Raw genomic sequence first — 25,736 nt, 5'->3', positions numbered from 1 at the left:
GTCACGTCGGTGAGAATATGTCACCCCTTTCCATTTGAGTGCGGATTCGAGATTTTGGTCTAAGCAAAGTTGAGAACCAATTTAAAATTATATTAGAATAAAAGTAAAAATTATGTTATAATTATTTATAAATTATTACATTAGAATAAAAATAAATTCCCCTTGGGAGGAAAATATTATAAAATTTACATGAGAAAAAGAATTAAGAAATATCTTTTTCCGTAATTTAATAAAAATTTTTAGGAAAAATACATTGTTTCCACATAAATTTTGAGAACTTAAAATATTTCTTTTCATTAGAATATCAAGATCACTAGTTTGTCGCATTTTCTTTCTTTTCAATTATTAAGAGATAATTATCTCTCAGAGATAAGCAACTCTCAATTATCATTCGAAACCATGAGACTCGCACGGATCATTTATTAGATTTTTTTCCGAGAGTGGCGTGAAATCTTTGGAGAAAGTTTGGCGAATCTAATTTCGGCGATTTTCGCGAAATGAAGAGAAACCGAGAGGGTCTCGAATCGTCACGAACGTATCGTCCTTCGTAATATAAGGGTGACGAAATAGATTACGATCCTACACCCTCGACAGTGCTTTTCGCTCTCTTTCGCCGGGAACAGTCGACGTCCCTTATTGCGGCGACCATGAGTTTATTGCGAACAACTACGTGGCGCGTACAAGGGTGGTGCCGATTTATGAGGATATATATAAAACGCCACGTATATATTCATGACAGACAATTATCTTCATAAACGCTGATACTTACATTTATTCGTACGCGAGCTTCGACATTTTCCGCATCGCCAGAAAATCACACGAACGGAATTTTCAAAGTGGCACAATTACGATCGAATCACGATCGATATGGCTTTCAATTACGATTGATGCGCGTTGAGAGCGATAGGAAGGCGATAAAAAAACGGAGAAGTTCGTTTATAGGATTTAATTATTTTTATCTCCGATAGAAGAAATCGCTGAACGAATTCATGAACGAATTGTGTCGCGAGGCGTTTTGCTTTCATTCGAATACGAGAATGGCTACGAAGCAGATCGATAAATCCACAATGAGCACTACCGAGTGACGATCCTAAAGCATCCTCTTGGAATCACACTTGTTGCTCGGCACCCTCTCGCGATCTAGAAAGTCACCCCTCCAAGGCTGCACTTTTATTGAATGAAAGGCCGAGTATTAAAAGAATTTACGAAGCAATCTCCGGTCTCCATCCTAGTTGGAATGACAATTCCGTTACGAGACAGATCGTTCGTTAAATGCGGGCTATTAAGAAAGAGAAAGAGAAAGAGAAAAAGGGAAAGAAGGGGACGAAAGAGCGTTATTCTCACTCAGTTTCAATCGTCGTTAACTGTTACATCTATTTTAGATAATAACATTAAAGATAAATAAAGACCTATTTCCATCGGCAAAACAAAATAATATTAATTTTTGATACATATTTTAATATTAATCTATATAAAGAATAATTTCCTCTTTGTTTTGAAATATAATGATTGCAACAAATCTTTCTCAAAAGATTCTTTTCTTTAAATAAAAGATTCGAACAATAAAATTTATATATTTATATAAATTTATACATTCATATAAATTTATATATATTCGTGAAAAATTGAATTCAATTGATATATAAAATTAAAGCAATTATGATTATTCATAATTAATATACATACGTGATTTAAATAAATATGAAGATCCAATACTGGAAAAAGATCGCACAACACGGAGTCTATTTGCTACCATCGTATTTTATTCTGACTTCAATCTTGCGAACCAGTGTGCTCCCACGCACGAAGGGCCGGAGATGAATACATAGGGTGGTTTCTGGAATGGCAAATACGTTTTCCGTTTCCCCCTCTATGCTATTGGCTCTTATCGCAGTCCCCAACTGAATTGTTTCGCGCCGGGAAAAAAAGTGGAACAAATTACTATCATTCACGGCTCTTCCTCTCGTCCCCTTATTCGCGACTCTTGCCCCAAAGGTCACGCTTTAGTTAATGTTTGAGAAAAAAGGCCCTTCCAAGAAAAAGCACTACAATCTCCAAATTGATCATACACGATACATAACGGAAAAATATGAAATATAGTGATGCATTTGTGATTAATGTAATGAAAAAATTTGTATTTGAACAATAAAAATAAAAATTTATAGAAGTATTAATGTATAAATGTGTTAAATGTTTTTACATTAATTAAACAGATTTCTCTTAATTAATCTTCATAGAATATAAAAGCTTCCACTTGAGTAATATTCTCTTAAACGGGCATTCTTTCGAGATTGAGATAAGCATATTCGAAACTGAGGAAATAAATTAAAAGATACTATAAATATTTATCTTTGTAGTATAAAAATTAAAAGAGCCGAAAGAGAAGGGGAAGATAATGATCGAACAGCGATAGCGAAAGAAGCGGAAGTAAAGAAACGCCCGCGCGTTCATCGATTCATCTCCGACTATACTCTTTTTCTTCCGCCCTCGACTTTGCAAAGCGCTCCTTCTCCTCGATTTCCACTATTGGCAAAGCGATAACTCGGTACGTCGGCCATAAATCAAACTGCCAGAGTGTTTCACCTAGCCTCTCTCGCGCGGAGGAAGCTTCTTCCTCCTGAGGCAGCTCCTTCATCCTGCAGCAAATGATCCACGACGGTTCGCTTTTTATTTAGTCGACGAGCTGCCGAGAAAATAAATTCGCGTTCGCAAAACAATGCTGCATATTACCTACCTACACGTTTAATTATTTATACATGCATGTGTGATGTGTCAGATTCGTCGAGTGTAACTTTAATCTTTGGCAAACTTTAAATTCTATTAGGTAGAGTAAAATTATTGTCAATATATATTTTGAAATGATCCTTTAATGTAATAATTAAAAAATTAGGAAATGAAAATTTTATTTCATGTATGTGTCGTATCATTTGCATATTATATTTAAAGCCCGAATTTAAATTTTTTTATAAAGACTCATGACTGATTTTTATAAACAAATTATTTAATCGCTAGATCATAAAAGATTTTTTATTTTTAATCGAGCGATACAAATTTCACAAAATGAGAGTAAAGCAGGAATAAAACATTTAGTTAAAACTGATATTTTCGTGGTCATGTCCTGTGACTATTGCGCTTTAATTACCTCCGATGTGTCAGCTAACCAGGTTAAGTCCAATATGCCGAGCGTTAATTAATGCACCGCGATGCACCGCGAGTCAAAGTACCGTTCGTCAGTAGCTAATGCTTGCTTTTTCCGTGCCGCACACGTTACGTAGAGCTGCACTTTGAACTTTGCGAGAACGTTAGCGCGGCATAAATTACCGTTTCCGTTGTAAAAGGCCGTTTCGCGCGAATTCTCCGCGTAACTCGGCGTTATTGCCGCTGTGTGCGTGTGTTGTACACAGGGTACATATATATCTATCGTTCAAAAAAATGAAAAAATTTTAAGGAGAGAACAGCGACTCTCCCATTTCTTCCCATGAGAAAGAGAAAGAGAGAGAGATATAAAAAATAATTATAATTTGTATTACGAAAGTGTCGAATTCTCACATTTGTTCTTGCCCCTTTTTTTTTATTACATGAATGACTAACAAATCATCGTATTGTGCTGCGAGTTTTAGATATGCATGAGTACCACTGAGATGCACTCTTCCTTCGGCGACGCCGGAGAGAAGAGCGGAGAAAATGAGCGAGGCCGGGAGGAGGCGGGGAGAAGAGCGAGGGATGAAAGGGGACACGCGGCGGGCGCTCGCTCCGAGTTGAGGGAGGGAGGGGGAGAAGAGTTTAGGTTTAGGTTTAGCTCGAGATGCGCCAAGCCAGGCCAGGCCAGGAAATGCACTTGACGCTGCGTCGTCGCGAGAGATGAGTCATCGGAGATACGGAAAACCGGTTCGTCTCCCTTTTTCACCTCCTCTTCTCCCCCCCCCCCTCTCCGCCTTCTCTAAGCTATAAAGCCACGGCTCGCGCTTTCTGTGCATCTTCGCTCTCAGCGCCGGTGTCTTTTCAGCCACTCTTTCTGTCCCCCCTCCCCCCTTTCCCTTCTTTCTACCTCCTTTTCCCTTGCCTGTTCCTCGCCTTTCCCGTCCCTTCCCCATCACCACGGGTAGTCAGCACTTTTCTCTACTTCTCTCTCTTTCTCTCTCCCTCTGTGTATCTTCTTCTTCTTGCCGTACCAAGACGAAGCAAACTGTGGTACTCGGTATCCTCAATCGTCACTTTGTCGCGCCGCGTGTGCGTTTCGTAGCACCGAGTGTATCGGGTGACCGATAAATAAAATGATTGCTGATGATCAATAATTGAGACGGAATCCTCTCGAAAAGACGTTACGAAAAAAGTTACGTTCGAAATTCGAATGTAACTTTTGAGAAAATTGCTTAGAAAATATATTGATCGCAATTTAATACAACGCAAAACTTATTTTTTGCACGATTTTGCGCGACGATTTAAATGATGTTGCGTAATTGCAACAAATAATGTAGAAAAGTTTCAGCTTGCGGTAGCTTGTAAGATGTAAAATTTATTAAACGCGATGCTCTGTTTAATAAATTTTACATCTCCGATAAATATGATTTACCAAAACGAAAACTATGGATTAGTACGTGCAAAAAATACCTGTTTTTTAAAATAGAGATTTAATAAAAATATTCATCTACAAATGCTGTTTTCGAGAAACTTTGAAATGTGTGGGTTTGACATTAAATGATACCAGAACCCCACAGTGTTTGTGAAAAGAGTAAAAACGATGTTATCTGGCTTTCTGTACCTGTTGTCAATAAACAACAAATATCGCACGGGTGAATTATTGGCTTTTCCCCTAAATCTCTGTGCGTGGATTCGGATTTTGATATCTGTCGAAAACAAAGCCCGACAATTTGAATGCGAAATGTGACTTTTACACAACTGGAAATGCGAATTATATTACAGCGTTATTATAGTTATTCTACCGTCATTATAATTTCATTTTCATGCATAAATAACGCGGTTTAATACGCGGTTTATTGTTAAATGACCATAAAATGTGGGTCCGGTTGAGGGAGGCACGACCCATGGGGCACTACAATAGACGCGATTTAGTCGGGGACAAAGGAACGTAGACTTTGACCGATTTATAGGTGCGACAACGGCAGGTAAAAAACAGGTACGGGCGACCGATTGGCGCCGTGCATTTGTATCGCATTGTTTCACGTTTCCCGAACACGAGATATGCATTCGCGTCCACATGCTCGGCTTTTATAAAAGTTATAAAAGATACGCGTTTTTTACGTGACAGATCGGAACGAAACGACCGAAATCGCGCGCACAAATTGTACGACAAAGAATTCGCGTGATTGCGAAAATTTTTGCGATATGAAACAATGACAGTTTATGATAGAAGAACGTACAGGAGCCACGCAGATGGAAAATATTCCAGTTACGTGGAAAAACGTAGTTTGCATTGCCTTCTATGTGTGAGTTTTTCAGGAAGAAAAAATAGATTGATAAAATTAAATTGAATACCTTTCGCACATGTATAACTATTCTAGAGAGTATAAATTGCAGTTTAAATTGTATAAATCTATATAAAAAAGCGTGTACTATATAAGGAAATTCCCGAGTTTTAGTTTAAATATTTTACTCTCTTGTACTGGAAAATGAAGGAATTATGATTTTAAAGTTAATATTAATATGTGACTAATAAGTCACATATTATATGTGTTCCGGAAATTTCTGAGTTTTATATAGTATTAAATATTTTACTTGTTTGCTCCGGAAAATAAAGAAGATATAATTTTGAAGTTATATTGCTACACGACTGATAAATCACATATCACATATATATTCCATTTATATACGATTCATATTTAAGAGAAATAAACTTTTCATAATAATACAGCAACGTTCGATAATTGATATTAAATATAAAGAAAATCTTTCAAAACAAGATAAATATCATATGAAACATTTTTCGGCTAAGGTTTTTATTTTTTTCCCGACACATCTTTTCCTTGGAGACTCTTGTAGTGGGAAAAGAAGAAGAACAATAGAAATAGGACAAAGAGAGGAAGAGAGAAAGTGGAGAAAGAGAGAGAAAGAGAGGAGGAGAGAAGGGGAAAAGAGCACCTTATGAGTCGCTGCAAGCGTGTATAATGCGCTTAACCGCGGTAACGCTAACTGCAATCTGCAAGTGTCTTACTTTGTAACCGGCCATCTCCTTCCCTCGTCGTCGTGCGTATCATTGCACCACCAACATGTACGCGGTTTTATGCAAATTTCACATTCTATTATCTACGTACATTTTTGCGTACGTTGCAACGCACATGCGAATACTAAAACATAATTCCGATCATTCACTCAAAAGACTATACTTAAAAGCTATTCAGAATAAAGATTACATTACATTTTCGTAACTTGCTCTGAATAATTTTTCAATACATTAAAATATTAATTATTAATTTAATTAATAATGAAAAAATATGTAATATTCCGTAAGATTGAAATGAATAAATAAATTCGAGACATAAAAGGAGTCAATCGAGTCAACTTTTTGGACTAATTTACTTTACTCTATTTCCGCTTATTTTCTACACGTTTGCTTCCGTGTGAAAGCGACGTTTCCCCCTTTTCTTTCTCTCTCATCGTTTCGATTCAAAAAAATATCAATTGCCTCAAGGCCTATTTCGAGCTCGGATCGTCACGATCTCCGGTTTAATGACATTTGCGAGGGCCGCGAAAAAGGTCAAGATGCATCGCGATGTAATCATCGCTTTCTCTCTCTCATTTTCTCTCTATCCATCTGTCTGTCTCTCACAACGAGATTTGCCACGAAGAGGCAAATCCTCTTCTCTGTCTCTTCGTCGGCAAATCGGTGTAGAGAAGCATCGCGAGCGGCGATTTGTCTGGTGAACAATAGAAGGTCAGTGCATTTCAGGACGTTGCGCGGTAGTGCAGAGCAACATACAGATATACACACATACAACCGAGTTGCCGGTTACGACGTTTATGCAATCAGGTGCAGCAGGCTGCCGCGCGTGAGGGAGAAAGGATTCTTACACTCGCGTCGCTATTCACGTCGCCGGCTACTGTATCCTGGCGGATTTCTTATTGCGTATGCACTGCAACGGTGATATTTCACGATAACTGCAGTAATAACTTTTAACAATATTTCATGCATTTTCTAAACACGTCCCCGATAAGGAGATATCTCTGCCCGGCGAATAAATAATGATCGGATCTCAAGTTATGCTACGAAATAATAATTTTTTGTAGAATTATTTTATTCAATAATATTCTTTCTCTCTGTCTCTCTTTTCTGCATATTAAGATGTTTATTCCGGAATCATTGATCAGATAAATCGAGATGCATGATAAGTAGTTTAATAACTAATAGCATATGATATAATTCGCGAGAAAAAAGTTAATTCACGAATAAAAAATATTAAATAGATTGTATTAATTACAATCGCACCACACATGCACAATTCCTTTTCCTTTTTATTAGTTAATAAACTTGACATACAATACAATTGCAATATAATTTGCAGGATTATCTTTGCAAATTAATTTACTTCATAACAAGAAATCAAGTACTTTCCAATTGTGTATGCTAATTTATTCAACATAATTTATTCAACTTCGCGATACCGACACAAAAAATAATAATATTAACAACGATAAGAAAAGAGAAAGGAGTAAAAAAAAGATTCACTCGCCGATAAAATTGTCAATCAGTTTCTAAAACAAAGATAAAGGGGAACGGCAAAAAAAAAGCGACGGTGATATTTCATGATAACTGCGGTAATTATTTTTTAACGGTGTTTCATGCATTTTCTAAACACGCCCTCGATAAGGTGATATTTCTGGCGAATAAGCGTGACGGCCATTTCTATTTTCGATTCGCAATCTATCTAACGCGATTTGTTCCTCTCTCACTTTAACTTCTGCATCTGTACATTTGCGGGATATTGGGAGGTTATTCTACGGATCTTTACGAAATGGAAAGAAAAGAGAGAGACACGAGAAAAAGGAGAAGAGAGATAGGGAGAAAGAGGATCGGAAATAGACGATAAAGAGAAGCGTGCTGAGAATCTCTGAGTGCAGGCGGTCTTCGGTCTGCAATCGGGAGACAAAACAGCGACTATTTCTGGTAACGGTTCATCTACCGAGATTAGAGAAGCGACGTTGCATTGCCAAAAGCAGAGCAAAAAATTATTATTCATTTAAATTCAACTGTCTCGTAATAAACAACTAAAATTCATTGAAATTGTTGATGTTTCGAGTTAAGATTCCGATGCTATAATATGCAGATAATTTCTATGTTTATTTGTAATACAAAAATTGTAATCTAAACTGTAACATGTAACATATAAGTTTTCTATAAGTTTAACTATAAATTTTATCTTAAATTTATTATGGCATATTTCATCAATGCTTATCTTATGATTTATTATCACAATTATATTTTTCATTTTAATATAATTTAGAGCTTGTTTCTCTTTTCTTCTTCTTTTAGTTTTCTAAGTTTAGAATTTAACATTTTGATCTATAATCTAACGATTGGAAAAGACTATTATTTTTTATATATTTAGAAAAATTATTATTATCGGGAATATATGTACGTGTCTTATTAGTTATCTTGTCACACATTTAATATGTAACATATTTTAAGAAAGACATTTAATTTATTTCAAAAGCTATTTAAGCTCCAAGTAAAACTGAAACAATTTGCGATGAACATCATATTAAAATCATGATACTAAAATACTTCGTCTAGACATTTGGAACTTTAATGTGTATTTAAATGTGTATTTCTGAAAAAGGGATTATTTTACCCAAGAATTGAGTTATGAAATGGTATCAGCCATAATTGTCCTCATCTAATGATCGCTCGAGGACAAATCTCGACAACGCACTCGGTGCAATCTTGAAAGAACTTATATAAGCCGTAACCTGCAGTAAGTCGGACCCGGCATCTTTTACCTGTGGACGTTTCTGGTGATTTATTACAGCGCTGATATACGATATCTCGTTTTCAGTACAACACGTACATACACGCACACTTGGAAAATATAATAGGTGCCTCGTCCGTTAAGAAACGGAAAAGAGATTAGTCAGAAAAGACCAGTCAGAGAGATTAGAAATGGCCATTAAGCCGCGATTAAGTAAACGATGACGTAGACGGTACCTTCGGGCAGGTATCCGGCTATCGGTGTTAGAAAGTTTTTTCTACAGAGGTAGCAAAAAATATCTATGGGATAGAAAAATAAATTATGTATAAGTGCGTGCGATCATAGCTATATGTAAAAATCTTAATAAGCTATGCAAGACCTCGCATGTATTGGAGGATTCTTTAAAAAAATATTCTATATAACTAATATATTATAATAAATATATTATATATAATTAATAACAATCACTAACTTTGTTGTTGTTGTAGATATTTTTGAAGTACTTGAGACATTCTTTCTAATTGTGTTATCTCTGTTAATTTTCATCTGTAAAAAAAATCAATTTCAGCGAATCAATAGTAAGTCTTAATAAATCTCCATAATAACATAATAATTTTTAAAGCCCGTTATATAAGATACACAAACTTTTTTAGTGTTAATACCATATATCTCCGAACAATGACATTTCAAAGAATCGTATGACTGTTAAAGAAGTCAGAAGACACGTAACTTCGGGAATGCTTGTTTTTAATTTGTATTTGTTAGCAATTCGCTCCCATTTTTTTCAAGCAGACGTGCGATTTTTTATATGAAGACGCATTTTTGACCGTGATTAATGTGAAAAATGCGATGTATGCCTTATCCCTTGCTTCGCTCAATCTTGCAGCGCGCGCGCGTGGACCATCCGATAAATCAAATCCCGAAATGACTTCTAAAAGCTCGGAGATTACGCAACCGGGGGAAGGGGGAGGTGGAACGAGGGGTTACGAGCCGGCTGACCTGCGCTTTGGGATGCGGTGCGGATTTACAAATACGCAGATCAATTCCGGCTTTATCGTCCCGACTGGCGGCGGTGATTGGCCGATCGTTCTCGCCGCGAGAGACGTACACATGCACACGTGTATGACTCTCTCGTCGATTAAATATTCCCGATGCATATCATGATAATAATTCAGTCGCCACCGTCGCTCTCTTCGATTGACCACGGCTCGTATCAGCTGGCGAAATATGAGTACAAATCAGAACTATATATCACGTGAATGTTTCCGCGTTATTACGCGAGTTAGAAAAGTCGCGATATTTATGTGTAATCGAAAACATCGAAAATGCGATATTCAAAAAAATCTCAATGTTAATATATTAATAAAAGAAATATTTATTTTGTGCGAAAATGCAGATATCAATACGAAAATAGTGCGAAGGAATATTTTTGCGATTGTTAAGAAAAATTGTACGCATTTACGATTTATTATGTTTAAAATGATTAAAGACGTTACTTTTTTTTTTAAACAAATTTGTAAATAAAAATTTAAATACCATTTAAATTTGCAAATTTTAAAGTTTAAAATATAAAGTGAAAAGAAAAACTCTAAAATATTGCATAGAAATGCATGTTTATTAAATATTAAAAATCATGCTTATCTAAATGCAATATTTTAATTTTTCTTTTCACTTTATATTTTTTAAATTAAAATACTGCATTTGAACAACATTTAAAATGCAAATTTTATCGGTATTTAAATTTTTATTTATATATTTGTTAGAAAAAATAAAAGAGGTTATTTACAAATTACCAGAAGTTAGAAGTTATTTAGAAATTTATTAAAAAGAAAATACTTTAAACATATCAACTCTTAAATATTAGGAAATCCTATAATTTCTCTTTTTCTTTGAGCATGGTATATTTAATAATTACAGAATCATATTAAGGGATAGTCATATTAAATAATTATAATTAGAGAAATTTATCTCTCTAATGCCAAATAATTCAGTAGCTTTTCTATTTTCAAATGACTGTTCTCTTATAAAGACACATTAATCTCAAATGCACTCGGATACAAAATTTTCTTGTGCGCAGTGATTCTATAAAATATCGTCTCATAAATGATTAATTATCTTTATTTTCAACTTATAATATATAAGTGCATCGAATGAGATTATCGTGGCTTCTTACGGATAACTTTATTTTAGCTGAAGAAAAGATATATATTTAAACGTTGTGGTTAAAATTACAAATCTTAGCTAAGAAATTTAATTTTAGATCATTTTATTCATTATGTGAAATTATTATAGACTTGCAGCTAGAAATGATTAAAATAGTCTTATTCGTGCATGTCAAACAATGATATTTGAAAGCAAATGTGTACTTTAAAAGTACAATCTCATTTTGTAGAGAAAAATGCAATTTATCAACTTTGTAACACATTGAAAATAATTCGTTTTATTAAACTAAATATGCGAATGATTTTATAAATGTAAATTATATTTTTCCATGAATCATACATCTCCATAAATCATATTTTTATTATATCATTTGCGTTCAATTTAAATCTGAATATTCCAACAGATTTATCAGATTTTTTGATGCCACGTAAATTAATGGTAAAATATAGAATTTTTATGGTATTTCGTGCGCTTTAACACTTCGAGACAGGAAACACCGAGCAATTTACATGATTATCAAATTGACACGTTAAGCAACAACGCCGCTGATACGTTATGTGAGTCGCTGTAATTTTAGCTTCGGATAAGAATCGTGCCATAAAGTAATGCGTTTTCCTCGTCTTGATTTAAAGCGCGAATTTAAAGAGCGAAAACGTAGTTAGAGAACGAACGTTAATTTCTTTTATACGACCGCCTACCTGTGTAACGATCACGGTCTGGCGACTCCTTCAAGTATTGTATGATCAAGTGTCTTTCGGCTGGGAGGTGCGCACAAACACGTATATAATGTATATCGGTACACACACTCTACAGAACAGAAAATATGGATGGAACTAGAAGCGGATATGACTTTTCAGGGCCGCAGTTAATAAATTTTTAGGAAGTTATAAAATGTATCTAAGCGAACAAATATTGCACAGAATTCATATAAATATAAAATTAATCGAAATTTATAAAAAAAAAATCTAGATAAAATCTCAAAATCTAGATAAAATTATTTTATAGATTCCTTGATAAAACATGTAATACTTTGAAGGTTTAATTTTTAGAAAATTAATCTCAGAAAAATTCTCCGATAATAATAACGCGGACAGATACTCGTTATCATATTTTGAAACAATTTTTCTCTTGTCAAAATTGATAACAATATCAAACAGCGACAAATATTTTATATCGTAAAATTATAAAATTAAGCGCGAATAAATTTTTAATTCGTTCTCTTGTTGCCACAATGTCAGAAATTTGAAAATTGTAGAAAAGAATAACACGTCAAATTACATAAATCGTCAGAAAAGAAAAGAACTATCATCGGTCATTATTCAAGTTTCCCGTTGCATTTTGCCGATCCGTCTCTGGACGATTCGCAACACGCAACGTTACGCGAAGAGCGAGCCGACAAAGGAGTACCTTCTTATCACGGCTAATTTATACTTTAAAATTATCGCGTACATGAAGAACGTGGAAAGTCTCGCGAAACTCGGTAAATAAATTCATCGAGAAGGTTGTACTTTCGCGCTCGTTCGCGCGAGGGAGATTTATCAAAATTCCAGGGGCAACATGCAATAAAAGAGGAGAAGAGGCACGAGAGCGTTTCCGTAATCGCCGCAAGGCGTGTCGGAGCGCGACGCGAAATTCAAGAACGTAGGAACGAATAAAGATCGATGACGAGCGCAGTCTTCCTTATCGAATTGTAAACGTTTAAAGCTCGTTAACGGATAAACGTGACCGCGCGCGACGCGAGTAAATTTGGAAAAAGTCGGTGCTTCAGTTTGAGGGAGACGACGTTTTATCGCTAGTCACCGTGTACGTGGAACAATATAATGATTGCATTAGCAATAATTATCGTTTATTATCGGATAGGTTTATTATCTGTCTAAGAGACTCGCGCAATCATTTACTTGAAATATTATTGCCGACTCTCGTGACGAGACGAGCATGTCATACATCTCTTTCTCTGACACATCTTATATGTAGAGGTACTCTTATATTACAAGATCTTTCATTCCTCGCATCCTTAATATCCTACCTCTTACAATCGATCATTTAGAAATTTATTATTTGCGATATATTTCTATCCCTCTTGCTTTTTCCGGTTGTATGACAATTTGTCATTGACTGCAACTCAGGAGGAAAATCAATTTTAAATTATTCGAAACATTCGCAGGTGAAAGGATGGAACTTTGCGTAAAGATTTAATCGGCTTTGTGCAAATTCTATTACGAAAGAATCGGTATTAGAAGTACAAAAGCCGCGCGCGTGTGTGTATGTATGCAGACTATTTCTCTCTCTTTCTCCATCGTCGAACTAAAAAAATTATCTTCCTCGCATCTTCCAGCTTTCCCGCGTCTTGCATAATTCGCAGAAATCGCGATATAAATCATAGCGGATCGCGTAGGTTGGTAGTAGCAACAACAAGGGAACGTCGGACGCTTTGAATGCATAACTGCATTTTGCAAGAAGGTTTTTCTCAATGGTATCTACGACGATTTACGTAATGACGTCTCTTGAACAAAAATGCATGTGCCACTCTGGTCGAATGGCGTGAATAATGCCCTCGAACAAGGAACGCGGAATGAATTAGTCCGTGGAACAATAAATTAGCGAATAACGCGACTAACGATTTCCTAGCGGGGAATTGTCACGGGGGAGAAATGAGTTCACCGTTTGATTCTTTGTACTTCTTTGAAATAAATTCCCCTTTATGCATACACGAAGATATTTTTACCTGAGAGAAACGTGGCTTTTATATATAATAATCCCTTTATATCGTAAATATCACACATACGTGCACGAGATATAATAAAAATTCTATAAAAAGTTTCAGAAAACAATGCATCAATATTATTAAAAAAAATAAAAATAATAATATTCTTAATATCTAAATTTTTTTAAATGTTAGATTAATATGTGTCAAAAAGAATTGATTACCTAAAACTCGAAGAATACGAATACGTCGTACAAAAAGCCGATCGTAGATTGCGATGAAAAAAAAACGCAACGATGTAACGACGCGTCTGTTTACTATGTGATATTTAGTTATGAAAAATGCAAATCGCGGGAAACTAGGAAATGATGAAAGAGAGAAAGAGAGCAAAAAATGGGAAGATTAAAGCAGTATATCTACGAGCAGCCCGACGAGAGCTGGTAAATGCGATTATTATGCATACGTAACCTGGTATCGCATCCGTCGAACGCATACGCAATGCCGCTTACATATATACGTACGCACGATGGCTAAACAAACTGGAAAACGTGATGCACTTACCTGAAACAGAAAAAAAGAATTTCATGGTTAACATTGACGTTCGCACATCACATCTCCATAATCTATAAAATTGGCAGCACAATCGTGCACGTGTTTCGCGAGTTTATCGTATTTTTAGACATAAAAAAATTAATGAATATTTCACTCCGAGTATTCGTTTATTTCATCATGTGTAAAGTTCCTTTTTTCCAACGTAATGAAAAAAATGTAAATTCCATTCCAGATATAAGTAAAATAATTAACAATTTTATTACGCTTATAAAAAAAAAATCGCGTTATTTTTCATCTTCTCGAGAGTCGCGACATCGTGAATCAAGATGTCCCTGTGTCTTTAAATATTTCCGTTTCTTAAATTCATTTCGAATAATTTATCTCGTTTCCCCAAACATACCATGGCAATGTGCCTTCGATCTCCGAGTAAAGACGATCGATTGTGAATCGCGGGGGAGAAGCTCCCGAGAAACCCCTCCTTCCGGTCGATTAATGAAAGAAGCCGCCAATTCGAAACGACGTAACACGCGTCTTTCTGTTACTTCTCGTAAACGTCCACGCTTGGCTGCCGGCCAGAGCACTAATGTGAGACTGTGTGCTTCGAATCGAAAATAATTACATCTACCTCTTTCTTTTCTTCTCGCTAATGGATTTTGAGTAACTGATAGTTATCATTTGGGAAAAGGGAAAAAAGTTTAATTAGACAGCGATTGCCCGAGTAATATATATAGAAAGAATTTTACTAATGTAAGGAAGGAAAAGAAAGAGAAAAAGAAGCGTTGGAGAGGGAAAATACTGTACACTATAATAGTTTTTGAGCAATATAATCTTTGTAAACGTGGCAGAAAAATGATGAAAATCTAAAACAACTGGAAATTAAGTATCTGGTGTAATATTTTAAAAAATATTATTAACGTAAAATTTATCAAAATTTGTTTCACTCGAAAAACAAGTGTTTTTTTCTCGCGTTCATTTATTTGGTTATATTTTTAACATATCTTTCAAAACAACTTTATGCAAATTATTCATTCATAATATTACTTGTGTTTTAAATACGATAACTTTTGCTCTTTAGAGTTAACTTTAGCAGCAGATAAAAAAAACACATAAATTTACTTGGTGATATAGACTATACTCTTTGAAAAATATGTGAATGAAATATCGCAAGATTTCAAAATACATTTCATTCAGGCAATTCATACAGAAAGCGAACGATAATTTGCGCAATCTTATCGCATTATTATTATGCACCAGGAAGTATACAAGAATTACGAAGTTATATTAATTTACTGCCTGCTGCTGTTCATTTTGTAAATAAATTCTACGAGCGGTCGCCGTTATCGCAGCCGTGTGTGACCCGTTGATTCTTACGTCATGTCGTATAATGAATGAACATGAACTCGAGTACATAAGTACGGAAAATAGTAGAGTTAAGTCGAGAGTTAAGAGAAAGATTAAAACAAAATATTTATTGAACAAAAAAAAGAATCTTTCTATAATTTTGAATGTTATATTTATTATTATTATTATTATTAAATGTTATATTTTTTATTATTATATTGTAATTTATTATTATTATTATTATAATTTTATCATAACTTTCAAAAATTATTATTCATTAATCATTATTATTCTTTATTGTTATATTTTTTATTATTATATTGTAATTTATTATTATAATTTTATCATAACTTTCAAAAATTTATGTCAAGATATCCAAACACGTCATTTGCGTCGATGGATCTAAAATGCTTAATGATTGTCTACAAACACATTAGTTCCAAACATTAGTCAAACCTTAACTGTGTAACTCACAATTATGACTAATAACTGATAATCCTTAGAGGATTATCGAAAATTTACTAGTCATAATTGTGAGTTACACAGTTAAGGTTTGACTAATTACCTTTTCCTTTTCAGAGAGAAAGTTTAAGATAAAAGGGACAAAAGTAGAAAGGAATGGAGAGTCGGTTAATTTTAACTAATGTTTATAGACTATCATTGAGCACTTTAGATCCATCGACGCAAATGGCGCGTTCGGGAATCGTAGCGTATAAACGAGCAATTTTTGGATCGCGAACAACGTCACGCGATTGTTCGCGATCGAGCGATCATACATCGTACGATTGCGAACAAGCGACAGCTGCAGCGAGGATACATTCCGCCTGGTGATTCGCCCGGGTAGGTAGGTAGGCGTCGAGCGTGGGCGCGTGTGCCTGTGTCCGTCGATTTAAATATTTAACTCCGTTTTAAACACCGGCGAAGCAAAGCACCGCCGTCGCCATTATTCGCGAGTAATAATTCGCCGTCGGTGGGTAAACGCGAAGATTAGCCGATCGTGAATCATTCACCGATATCGTGAATAGCAGTCTCTCTCTCTTTCCCTCTTTTTCATTTTTCTCTAGTTGCGCGCCGTGTCAACGTGGCACGAAAAGACGAAAGAAAGTTTGAAAAGCGTATTCGATGAATAATTGAGAGACAGTCCCCGATGAATTCTATTAAAACGGCAGGGGAAAATTCCGAGGTGAAATTCGATCGCGCCAAGTCGGCGTCTGAGTCGTATTTCTCCGCTCGTCGGACAAAGTCATGTAACTCATGGGAAGGGAAGACAAATTCGATCGTGTGATTCATTTCTATTCAAAAATGCCGCAAATCGGAGAAAGTTGATTTCCAAGTTATTATCGTCGTTTACATTAAATTTCTAATGACACCGAGATAAGCACTCGCATGTAGATATAGGTCGAAAGTAACTATAAAGTAGACTCAAAAAAAACTTTGAATGAGATTATTCGAGATAAAAGTAAAAAAGCTTTGATAATTAAAGATATTATCAACATAGATGATACGGGATATCAGAAACAAGTTAATTAATTCTTTCTGTTAATGGTCTATTTTGAAGAATTCATTATGTATTTTTCATCATAACTGCTTTGTCGAGTCATCGATTCTCTGGAAGCCTGACCCCTCGCGACGCCAAGCGTAATAGCTGACGCTGTAAAAATTACGACCGTCATTCATGCGAAGGACGTTGTTGACCGCTCGAGTCGTTAGAATTTCACAATTTCCTATAGCAAGATCGATCACGATCGCTCCGACCTTCCGCAGTCGTCGCCAGATAGACGTCAAGTCGCCGAATCATGTCTTCACGTCACTCGGCAAAGATAATTGAAATTGCACACGAGCCAAGAAACCGAGAGCTCGACTTGAGAGCGGCCAGAAGGCGAAATATACCGGGAAATCGTTTCTAGCGCTGGGCTATGGCAGTGCCTAAAACCACTTGCCAAAATTCCCCACCATTACGGAAATTCATTCATGGATCGCGACCGTTCGCTCATGCTCTTATTGAGTCTCGACGACGTAACGCGCAGAAATAACGGCCGACGTTACACGTCAGCTGTTGTAAACGGTGCAATTACGTCGCGAAAGACGGACAATTAAATTCAACGGGCTACCGATACTCTCGCACATTTAGCATCGCGTACAACAGTGGGCACGCATCAAATAATCATTCACAAATAGTCGTTCCAATCAAAACATTAAAGAAAAAATTTCTGGATAATTATGTAATAATATTTTTTGACGATTTTTTGATAATTCGACTTTATGTCGAATATTACTTTCACGTTTCTTTCATCGTCATTCAGAAAATTACTTTGCATACAAAATACAATGATTTTCTCCTGCGCACTTATCGTCATTCGCGTTGGAAGAGCGAAAGATGCGATGCGCGAAATATTCATTCTCCGTTTACAAAATTGCTCCTCCGAAGCGGAGGACGAGCTATAATTACGTGGGTGCTACGTGTGAGTCTTGGGGAAACCTTAAGGGCTGGACATATCCGTTCTTATTTTGACAGCGAGCATTCTGCTGGCGCGTTGAAACCGCGATGTCGAGTCGCCGCCTTTCAGTTGGTAAGCGCACTCGCGCGACTATTTTAGCCGCGAAATAACTTAGCCGAGGGTTCAGCTGGGAGAGTCGCGAGGCACAGAGGAGAGGAGAGAAGAGGAGAGGACGCAGAGAAAAAGAAGGAGAGAGGGGGGGAAAGGGATAGCAGGCGGTGTGCGTGCCATGATATGTGGGTCCTAAAGATAGAGCACCCGAAACAACCATAAACCTTTTTATTTCACTCGCCACGGACGACGCGCGCGCTTCTGCAGAGACCCGCGGCGTTCGCCGCGTGTTCGCCAGCGCGTAAAACCGCGGCTCTCTATTTTGTCCTTTTCTCCCCTATTTTCCTTCTTCCTTTTTCTTTTTTTTTGCGTTAAAAAAATCTCCCCGGAGATTATGCTTTTACTGGCAGCATCGTCACGGTGCATTACGCTATAATTCGCTGCATTTCGTAATTTCACTCGCTCTGTTCGCCGCGCGTTCTTCATTTAATGCCCTCTTCCCACGTGGGAGCAATTAGCGTTACAATTTAACAGCATCCTCAAACATGACTTCAATTACGACTAAGTTGAGATTATTCGATTCCACTCGACGAGCGATACTTAAAGGGGGACAATTGTCCGTTACTAATTGCTGTGTGTGTGTGTTCGTTGGTTTAATAAAATCTCATAATTAAAACCAAAATGTTGACATAAGTTTGATATGTGTAAAAAAAAATAAACATCTTTTATATAATATAAAATTAAAAGTTTGCAAATACGATTAATCTAATAGCGTAAAGTGCTCCCGTTGAACGAACTTGTTCTCTTGCACAAGCGACTCTGTAATTTTATAAGATTCATTACAACACAGCTACTTTTGTAGAAAGCTCTCTTAATTACCGCCCATAGCAATTAACGAGGAGTCTAGTAATCGGACGATCGAGATATCGACAAATTACGTTAACTTATCTATCACGTTAAAAGGATGGTTCATTAAACGAAATTCTTTAATTTCAGAGTTATACTATTACATTTGCGAATGCAATAATTTGATAGAAAGTTAGAAAAATTGCTTTCATTTATAATTATCAATTCTTTTTTCGGTCAGATTTTGTAAATAACTCGATTCTTTTTGATCAAACATTTACAAGAGGGATATATTTTTCGTGCATTTAAAACAATAGAGATTCAAATATAATAATAGATATATATAATCAATTCTTTAATAAGTTTGTGATGTGTAAACAAAAAATTGCTGACAAATAAAAATAAAATAGATTCAAAAATTTATCTTCTAACTGTTCACGCACAAAAAAGCGAAAAACTGGTTTGTTTATTAAAAAATGAACAATTTTAACACACACTAACACAGACGATGAAATTGCTATTTGTCATTCTCGAGAAATGGATTCTATCGAGCGGCAGACATATTTATCATGCAAGAAGCGGAATATATAGAGAAATGATGGGGACACGATATAAATGGTTATCGGGCCAGATTGTATCGAGCCAGATTGTCGAAGTTGATTACACAAAGGATTGTGATCGTCCAAACACGTTTAGCGGTTTATCGGTCACGACGTATACGAGTGCTACGTTAAAATCCAATTAAAGACTGTCGTTAAGTCGGCGAAGTAATCGCCGCTACAAAAATAAGTAAAACGAGGAATTATAGATAAAATATAATAGGATATATTTTATCGAATAAATTTTCTAATATCAAATAAATTAATGCATGATGACGACAGCGAAAAAGCAATTAATTGCTAATCCACCGTTTGACATTCCTACGAAAGTTAATTAAATTTCTCGGAATCACATCGAAAAAAGATCCATTTACAAGGAAAATTACTTTTTATGCATATAAAATATGGTAGAAAAAAATATATATTATATGTGACGGTATCCTTTGATGAGATTATTAATCATAAAAATATTTTTTTATTTTCTTTATTTTTAATTAAAATATTTGTCAAATTATTTTTATATATTAATAAAACTATAATAAAGTAAAATAGTCGAATAATTTATATTGAAAAATAAATCCCATTGGAAATTTTTCAATTATTCGATCAATCAAAGAATCATTGCACTATATAATATTAAATCCAATTGTTCACGCAGAAAAAATTTTCAACTTGAACGGATGTGAGAGAGAAAGAGAACGTTTCTCGCTCGCAGTCACGCTCGGGTTTCCATTCATTCGTGAGGCTCGATTGCCGTCGTTATTATGAAATATAGTCATCATTATACCGTTGAATGACGTCACGCAGGTGCGGCCACGAAGGTGCCACGTGCGTTACAAGTTTCCCTTTAGTGTGATTCCGACTTAGGCTAAAGCTGGTCCGTATAGTTAAATGACATTTATCCTGTTACATCGATTATTACCGTAAAACGAAAAATGCATTCAATTTTTGCACATTTTACTATTTATAAAAAAAGGTAATTTAGAAATAGTAGATCTATATATAATAATATTAAATTACTTTAAACGAGTTTTAATATTAAATTTCCACAGAGTTTTGAAGCAAAATTATATTTTTTTTTTATATCTGTAATATAATCTGTATTAGTAACTTATATAATCACTTATTGTAATAGAGATTATAATAAATTGTATATATATATAAAATTATAAAATAAATAATAAAAAATAATTACACCTATGCGTTATTTGATCATATATCGTATTGCACCATCCGATTGTAGATAAAAACTTTCTATTGCAAAATATATAATTTTAATGTTTCAATATATCTTATCTTCTAAAAAATTTTCTTTTGAATAACAATTTCTCAATCTTTTAATAATATTAAAATACAAATTAAAAAATTCATTATTTTGCCTACAGCGATAAGATTAATGTAAAATTAATTTCAAGAGTTTTTCGTATATTAAAAATTATACGCAAAGATACGAAAGTATGTCATGAGTCATGCCGACATTTGTTGATGCGAAAATCGTCCGGTTTGTACTCGAGTTGTCATCCGAGTTTCGTACAGCCAAGAGGGGTACTTTTCAATGGCAATACTTGGCAGCAACCCGTTACATCTTACGGCTCGGAGAATAAGTCTACGAAGCGGCATCTCGCAGCCTTCCTTTCCCCTCTATCATTCTCGTGGCGTGCTTACATAGCCAGCCGCTCTTTCTCCCTTTCTCCGTCATGCATCCTGCGAGGATCACGAACGAAGCCCAAACCGGCCATCGCAAACACACCCGCACGCATACAACATACACACTCACTATGTGAACTCATCGAGATGAAGCTCTAAGAGAAAGATAATAGAACGAATAAAAGCGAAGGACAGAGAAAGAGACAGGAGAAGAGGAGAGGAGGGGTGTTGATCAAGGAGCTACTTGACTGGTTGACCCCAAGAGGGACCCGGACCCCTTTTATGTCAATTTCTCGTTATACCGCGAGCTTCTTTCGCGACAAAGGAATTGCGCAGCGCCGCCCAATACTTAATTACACAGACAACGGAGATTAATTTTAACACGGTAAGGAGAGAAGTGGGGAATAACGGATAATCGCGCACGCGAGACGGCAAATAATTTCGCCCGAAAACAATCGATCGCCGAAGAAGAAAACGACGACGATGACGATGAAGACGGCGTAGCCGCGTCGTCTCTTCTCTTCGAGTGATTTACCTCTTCTTATTGGAAGCCTGAAGATAGATTGTGGAAGCGCGGAAGAGGTTCAGGGTAAGGAAGGCGGCGGCGGGAAGGAGAGAGCAAGAGACACGCAATAAAGTGAAGTAGAAGGAGATGGAGAGAAAAGAGGGAGAGAGAGAAGCCGAGAGGAGAGGCTGGGATGCGCTGCCGTCTCTCTGCATCTTCCTTCTCGTCGCCTTCCTTTGTTCCCACGCCACTCTCCGGACCCTTCTCATCCTCCCCCTCCTCCTACTCCTCTTCCACTCCTTCTTCTCTCGCGCGGTCGACCTGGCCCCCTCGCCCTTTCGTGATTCACCGTTACACACAAAGGGGAGCTCGGACTTTCGGTGTAAGCGGATAAGAGGGAGAGAGAAGGGAGAAAGAATAAAAAAAAAAAAGAGAGTGGAAAGCCATCGCGCGCCATAGTTCCAGGATGAGCCCACAGGATGCCTCGCACAGGTTCTTTCATGAAAGAAGGCGCAGGACTGAAATCGAGAGGCAAGAATGAAGCTCACCTGTGCTGTCGTGGTTCTTAAAAGTCCCGATATACTGGAGCGAACCGTGAGCGCGAAAAGGAAGAGAATCTTATAAAATCGCTTTTCTCTGCGCGAAAAACCGGTGGTGCAGGATAATCGTCGACAAGTCGATTAACGCGGCAGAAAGATGAAGTAACGACCACGTGGAATATTCGTTCATTTAAAGAAACGGCGATAGTATGGGAGAATTTAAGATACGCACATTATATATTTTAATTCTGATAAAATCTCAAATGATTATATAATTCTCGAACAATTCTAAAAACGCGTCTACGCAAAAAAAAGACGTACGTTTTAGAGAGAGGAGGAAATAAAGAAAAAAAATAATATATAAATACACACATTAAAAATCTTAAATCTTCTCTAAAAAAAAAAAAACTATATTTGAATATCATGAATTTTTCGCAATTCTATTTTTATTTGACAAATAAAATGTCCTCTATAAAAATAGGCTCCTTTTCAATTATACGAGATTTTCCTTAAAATTGAAACACGATATCGTGACATCAAGTCGATCACGCTGAATAGAGAAGGGAAGAAGACAAGGATGCAAACATGGCGGCTCGTAGAAGTTGAAAGGATCGGCTGCAGGAGCAACCGCGCGGAAAGCACGCGAGGAGAAAAGTCGTCCGTTTGCAGGACGCAGGCTGCCGCTTGCATTTCGAACTGTAGACGAAATAAAGCAAAGGTTTCGCCGGATAAATTGACCGGTAGTCATCGGTAGTTCGAAAATGGTGAGTAGAGGAGCGAGGATTGTGCGATAGGGGAGGGAAGGAGTAAGAGGGAAGAGGATATAGACGAGAAATGTGCGACGCGAGTGCTATCGCAGACGAACGGAAGAGGGAAGAGGACCGCGATAGAAAGGGGGTAAAGACGGCAGGAGAAGGATAGGGAGAGAGAAAGGCGCGGGGAGGAGGGGGGGGCATCGTTCCGTGAGAGTGCGCGAACGATAATTCGGAGCCGCGCGGGCAGCTCAAAGGACCCGCGGGACGATATATCAATGCCCTGCTTGCGGAACAATTTCAACTATCCGCGATATACAAAGAAAAATACCAAATCGAATGCCCGGAATAGCGGCGAGCGAGCGAGCCCCTTGTCCGCCCCCTCTTGGCCTTCTTCCACCGTCGCACTCTCCTTTATAGACACCCGATGCACCCCTTTTTCCCCACCTTCCTCTCCCCCTCGTTCTCTTTCTCTCTCGGTAGATACGTTCCTACTGGACTGCCGGCAATGCCAATGGACTACCATCGACTCTCTTCTCGGACCCCGAGAGTATTCGCTTGTGTGTGTGTGTGTGTGTGTAAGCGCACATGTGTGCGAACGCGAATCGGGAATTCGGGAGAGAGGACCTACCTATCGACGGGGAATAAATTAACGAGCTGCAGGAAACTCGCAAATGTTCCATGGGAAGAAGCTTGTTGGGGGAATGGCTTTGGACGGAGGGGAAGACGCTTCCGGCGGGCGGGGAAAACAAGAAACTCTCCTTCTCAGTGTCCGAAAATGCGAATTCGATTGAGCAAAATCGCTAGAGAGAGAATTTTTTTTATTCATGGGAATTTATTATTTACGACGCAGGTTTTTGTGATAAAAGCGCGGCTATAAAGAAAAGATAACTTGTCAAGGATGATCAAAGTAAAAACGAGAAAGAATGAAAGCATTCTTTTTTTTAGACACATATCACGTCATTGAACATAAACACAATTTTAATATGAAAAAGTATATTGAAAGAAATTCACATTCTGAATGTTAGATATAAAATTATTCTCTAAACTGAATTAAAATAACATGACAAGACAGATAAATAACAACACAATTTCTAGTATGATTATTTTCAAGCAAACCGTAATATGACATAATGTTTAATAAAATAAAATGAGAAATTATTTAAGTCATTTTCAAGTTTAATAAAATAAAATGAGAAATTGTTTACGTCATTTTCAGTAGAAATGAGGCGAAAAAGGTACTTGATGCAAAAATAACGTAATATAAGTATTACATGTACATCAAATCTTTTTTTAATCCAAATAAAATTATATATTTTTGAATAATGTTACATTTATTACAAAAAATAAAGTTCTTTTTTTGCTGGATTCCTTTGAATATCAAAAATATTCATTACGACAGTTCTGCGACCTTTTGTAAGGATCAATCTTGGCGAAGATCGTGGAGAAGAGATTTTCGGAAACATAAAAACAAAATTCTCAATATATACGGCACACAATATCTTTTCTATGTCGATTTTTCAATTACGCTCAGAAATTGAAGTTATCACGGACGTCGCTCCAAATTTCTAGCAAAACGCGCGTGTCGATCGAGCGATGATGAACGTCGGATGAGGCATCGACGGGACAGCAACGGCTTCAATGTCGTATCTGGCGCAGAGCGAAGCTATATGTCAATCGGCTGTTGGAGCGGTCGGTCGGTTTGGTTATAATTGGATCAGTTTAGTTAGGTATTGCAAATATTGGCAGCCAGGGAAGCTGCCGCGACCCAGTGATGAAACCTAATTGGGTAAGTCGGTCTCTGGCCGGGCGCCAAACGAACCGGCTCTCCCCCTCCCCCCCCCCCGGGTTTCGAATTCTAGATACCCTGACGATGATGCCTTTCTCCCCCGTTCGCTATCGAATCGAATGAACCGCGCACGCGGAATTGACACGTAAATACATACAACGAGCTCTCGGGATTTGTGAAAATGGAGACGGACGCGAGAGATGGGGAATCCGTTTCGAATCGGCCGGCTGGTTTAATTGGAGCGCCGCGACGCGCGTCCCGCTGTGTGTCGCGTTCGCATCGAGATGCGACCGCACGCGACGGCGAAATTGCATCGCGGGTAAGCAACGAGGGGAGAAGGGGGCGGAGAGGGGAGGAGGAAGTGATTCGGTCGGACGATCGAATATGGGAGGCTGTTGTTCGCACGCTCGAAAAACGAACATGTTATTCGCGTTCGAGAAAGAATTGCGTTAAGTGTCGAGTGGACGCAAAGCCCGAAGAGAGGCACGTCAATGTGTCGGTTAAATAAAAATAATTACGAGTAAAAAAGATGCTCGATACATTTTATATGATAATTGAATAGTATAAAACGGATTTTTTTATATCACTTTTATTTCACGCAGAAATCGAAATGTATTTTTGAAAATTTTGATGATTCTCTTTACTCTCTATTTCTTATTCTGTATATTTTCTATCTTATTCTATACATTTTTTTATTTTATATTATTTCTATATTTATCAAACTTTTGACACATCCTCTTCGATCGTGCATGATTTAAATAATCTTCAATATATGTATATTTTCAGTATATTCACATGAAGACAAATAGTACGATACAAGATACGA

The 25,736-nt window shown here is 36.8% G+C and overlaps 1 protein-coding gene across 14 annotated transcripts in view; it reads right to left on the bottom strand.

Annotated features, from left to right (window-relative positions):
- Scalloped (TEA domain transcription factor 1 homolog scalloped) overlaps positions 1 to 25,736 on the bottom strand; it is a 157,810-nt gene that overhangs the window by 108,725 nt on the left and 23,349 nt on the right. For 8 of the 14 annotated variants that reach the window (XM_083098934.1, XM_083098939.1, XM_083098946.1 and 5 more), the window contains exon 2: positions 9,397 to 9,470. The exons of the other annotated variants lie outside the window; for them this stretch is intronic. In XM_083098934.1, the coding sequence (XP_082955060.1) occupies positions 9,397 to 9,436 (40 nt within the window). In that variant the 5' untranslated portion in view covers positions 9,437 to 9,470. The remainder of the gene's footprint in view (positions 1 to 9,396; positions 9,471 to 25,736) is intronic. 14 annotated transcript variants of the gene reach the window in all.

This window comes from Camponotus vicinus, unplaced genomic scaffold (genome assembly GCF_025532165.1).
Source record: "Camponotus vicinus isolate PSW18456_S1 unplaced genomic scaffold, iyCamVici1.0 SCAF_5, whole genome shotgun sequence".
Lineage (NCBI taxonomy): Eukaryota > Metazoa > Arthropoda > Insecta > Hymenoptera > Formicidae > Camponotus > Camponotus vicinus.
Note: the sequence above shows the minus strand (reverse complement) of the source record. Positions and strands in the feature narration are given on the sequence as shown.